The 4337-nt window shown below is 38.7% G+C and overlaps 1 protein-coding gene across 1 annotated transcript; it reads left to right on the top strand.

Moving 5' to 3' along the window:
• The first annotated feature begins 2036 nt into the window (after positions 1-2036).
• On the top strand, positions 2037-3229 carry LOC6636766 (unconventional myosin-XVI). Its single transcript, XM_002060194.4, has one exon. The coding sequence runs from the start codon at positions 2120-2122 to the stop codon at positions 3119-3121; it is 1002 nt and encodes a 333-aa protein (XP_002060230.1). The 5' UTR covers positions 2037-2119; the 3' UTR covers positions 3122-3229.
• Positions 3230-4337: the final 1108 nt, after the last annotated feature.

Below are 4337 nucleotides of genomic sequence, written 5' to 3'. Positions count from 1 at the left end.
AAAACTTTTCTAATTTTTTCTTTTTCTTCTGAGTTTAGGTGCTCTAGCCTAAAGTCATTGTTTTCTATTAATTCGTTATTAATAGCGAAGTTCAATGGTCTGTCCTCTGTTGAGGGTGGATCAAGGCACTCTTGTGCGGTCATGTCCTCTTCGACCTCTTCGTCATTATATCTAAAACAAAAGTTTAATTCTCCTAAGATTACGGATCCTTGTGCATAGTCTATTTTTGCTTGACATGCTTCAAGGTATTCTCTCCCAATCAACACATCATAATGCTCTGAGAAGTCGTGAATATAGAATTTTAGTTTACTCGGACAAATTTTACTTCCTCCTAATCGTATGCTTGGTATAATTCAATAACACCATTTATGGTGTGAACCTTTAATGTTTCGTTGTAAACTGGAAAATTTAAGTGGTTTGTTTTCATTAGATTTATGGTTGGACCTGTGTCAATGACACATTTTAGAACTTCGTCATTCATAATCAATTTTATGAATGGATTTCTTCTATTTGTTCCGAGGCTTGCTGATGAAAATTTTCGGATGTATCCATTTTCATCTGCCCACTGTTACTATCTCTTTGACGTTTAGTCGGAGGGTTTGGCGCATTCAAGCGTGAATGGGACTGATTTTGATAGTTTAAAGGATTTTGGTATCTACCTTGACTTAATTTCTGTTGGAACTCGTGGTGAGCTTTCTGATTGTCTTCGGACTTATTGTGCTGTTTATTTTGTGCGTGATAACTCTGATTCGTGTTGGAATAACCACTTGGAATGGTGGTTGGGTTAGCATTTTGCTGATAATTTCCCATGTTCCTATGATTGTTATTTTGATTTCCCTGAACATTATTCTTTTTAGGTTTTTCAGTAACGCTACTTTCATATAATCCCTCTCTTTGAGCTAGATGCTTTAGTTTTTGTGTCGACTTAATGTCGTATCTGGCTAACATCATGAAAAGCCTATCTGGTAATTTTTTAGCTTTATTGCACAAAGGGTCAATGTTATTAGACTACTAGTGACCCGAAGGTTTTTGTGCGGATACGTATTCGGGAAAATGTCTGGGAATTAATTATTTTTTAGCAATCATTACTTTTTCCCGACGTATCCTACCGGCTGCGACAATTACGTTTTACACGTTAAGTTTCTATATCTTAACCAACCTTTATTAGTTTTTCTATACTTTCTATATATAGGCAAAATCCTTTTAAGATCGGACCACCATATCATATAGCTGCCATAGGAACGATTGGTTAAAAATTAAGTTGTAGGCAAAAACTATCTGCATATCTATGGGTCACAAATAGCACGCTGTGCTGGCTGATGTCTCTTGCGGGATAAAATTGAAAAATGAAGTCCATGCGTCTGATGTGTGCACTTAATTGATCCGTAAAATGAGGGCATTTGTGTAATTTACGACAGTAGCAGAACTGCTACTGTTTTTGATGTTAATTTGTTTTTGAGTTGAGTGATGTTGATTTGTTTTAAGATTTCAAGTGAGTACGGTTTGAAATGGTGTGTAATTGGGGTGTATCTCACTATATACAAGCCATAAGAATAGAAAATGATGGCATATAATACAAATTAAAATAACAAAAGATATTTTACTAAATGGAAAATTGTTCCAGTAAAAATTATTTCTTCTTATAAAGAATGCTATTATTAATAATCTTTGATTTATACGTGAGGAAAATAATGAATCAATTAATTCCTAGTTTTCTATCCGTTATTCATTTGACATATCTTAATATTCTTTCAAGGCGCCTAGCTGTTTTCATAAATATTTTTTAATTATCACTTTATTTCATAAATAGACAATGTTCATTCAACTTTTTCATATATACTTAAAAGGGTATTATAGGCCATAAGGTAAAATGTGTAACTCATCAATGCGTTGCACATTTCATGACCTATTTAAGTTAGAAAAACTATTTTTATTTTCTATTTTTAGTGATTATTAATTTAAAATTAAGTAGGCCTTGATATTTCAGGCAGCAAATATGGTCCTTGTACGGCACGCATAGCTCATACATTCATTTTCAATTCGACCAGCATCCAAATTGTAACAACAAAATTTAAAATTTTATTAAAATCAAAACAAATTTTTTCTGTTTTATTTCACAATGTGTTCTCCTTGCGGACCGTGCAGCCCTTGTGATCCTTGCTGTGGACCTTTCGAGTGCTCGCCAAAGTGTTACAATGCAGCGCAGTTGGAAGCATTGCCGCAATGTGCACCGCGCATTCCACCACCATTTCCCAAATGCATAACTGTACAGCAGCCTCCGCGCCTTATATGCAAGAAGCGTGTTGTATTTACGGAGAAGATTGTGCCAGAGCCTATGGTTGTAAATCGTTGTCGTCAAATTACTGTTCCTAAGGTGGTAGATGCGACTCGGGTTATCAAGGTTCCAAAACTCATTTGGGTCTCGCAAATGGTTCGCGAGCCACGTGTCATATATTATCCGTCCATGATACCTGATCCCTATGTTGTTTGTTATCCGAAGCGTGTGTGCGAACCTAGAGAAGTTTGCCAGTCCATATTGTGCCAACCGAAACCCCAAACTATCGATATACCACCGCCACGCGAGTACTGTTGCTACCCAAACGGACCAATAAACTACAAGCCCAGTGCCGCTTGTCCACCATGCCCAATCGGACCATGTGCACCAGGTGGCGCTTGTTGTCCACTTCCTTGCTTCTCTACAAATCAATATCCAGTGTGCGAGACTCGCTGTGGACCTTGTGGCCCTTGTGGACCGTGTGGACCAGGGCGTTGTGGACCGTGTGGACCAGGGCGTTGTGGACCATGTGGACCCTGTAGTGGACCATGTGGACCCTGTGGTGGACCTTGCGCCGTACCAAATTGCGGACCGTGTGGTTTGACAATGCCTTCAGGGCCCTTTATACCCGCACCTTGTGGTCCGTGCGGAACAGGTTGTGGACCATTAGGAAATGGACCTTGTGGTCCTTGCGGACCGTGTGGACCTTGTTCACCCCCCTGCCCCTACGAATCGCCGGAGTGTGGACCCTGTTATCCGTGCGCTCCAACGCCATGGAACACGCATTGTGGACCCGTTGGGCCGTGTGGTCCTCAAGTTCCGTGCGGTCCCTGTGGTCCTTGTTGAATATCACACATCTAAATGGAACACTCGACAGTGACAAAATTGATATTACTAACGCGTAAATAAATTAGCTAATCTTCTGTTCGATTATGCCTATGCATGACCATAAAATATTATTTAACTGGGGCACGATAGTAAATTATAATGAACCTGTAACTGGGGTCGGAAAATACCACAATTTATATTAAAGCTCACCTACTTGCGCACAAGCAAATCAATCTGTTTGTCGGAATTATGCTCGCATATCTACCACGAAAATTCGTTTAATATTGCTGAAGGTGAAGGAGTATCGTTCTATTGGACAACAGCGCATCAACGAGACGGGGAAGAACACGCCCCTTGCCATCCCCCAAAGAGTGTTTACCGCTGAACAGGCGAAAAACCTAATTAACGTCCAACTTTTTAGCAAAATAATTTAATTGTCAAAAACACGGGAAATTTCTAATGGTCAGGTGGTTTAATGCCAAGTGACCGAACAGAGCATACGTCCGTGTAGGTCAGATTAATAATAATTGATAATTTCAATAAAAGTGAATTCGATTAAAATGATCAACCCCGCTCATTGGATGGTGATTGCCGAAGGCACGAGTACGAGTGCGAGACAATGAGATTAAAACAAGTTACAATCGGGGGAGTAGCTGAATTACGTAATTAGTTGTGGAGACATTTATGAATTCGGTGGAGAAAGCTGGCGTTTATATAAAGCATCTCCAGCTTTTGTATATTATATGATGGAAAAGCTACCTATGCAATTAAGCGTAGATTCGGAACTTTCATTATCGTCGTCGCCAGTTATACCTACTTTTGAAGAGCTTTTTTAAAACGCAGTATCGAACGATGATTACTGTAGTATGTATACCTAGCATATTGTGTATCTATTTGAAATATACTTTGCGATAATTTCCACTCGCAAGTGTGAAGAAATCGTAAAAAACGTTTCTATGCAACATTTTTGTTTACCATCCGATAGGCGTCAAACTCAATTTTAACGGTCTTTGTTCAAATTAATGGGTGTTTCACACTATATCAAAAATGTATTTCTCCTTGGCGTAAATGGGGGTCATAGTTTTGGTAGATGACATTTCGCGCTCAAATTTATTTTCAAGGATATATATGAAAAATCATTTGAGACATGTTTCACATTTTTAACGGAATCAAAGCATCCTCGGTAGAAATGCGATTCTAAGATTTTTTTGTTGATTCATTTTTCCGAATTGTT

The sequence above is a fragment of the Drosophila virilis genome, unplaced genomic scaffold (assembly GCF_030788295.1).
Source record: "Drosophila virilis strain 15010-1051.87 unplaced genomic scaffold, Dvir_AGI_RSII-ME tig00001725, whole genome shotgun sequence".
In the NCBI taxonomy this organism is placed as follows: Eukaryota; Metazoa; Arthropoda; class Insecta; order Diptera; family Drosophilidae; genus Drosophila; species Drosophila virilis.
The sequence above is the reverse complement of the archived record's forward strand: the minus strand, read 5'-3'. Positions and strand labels throughout refer to the sequence as shown.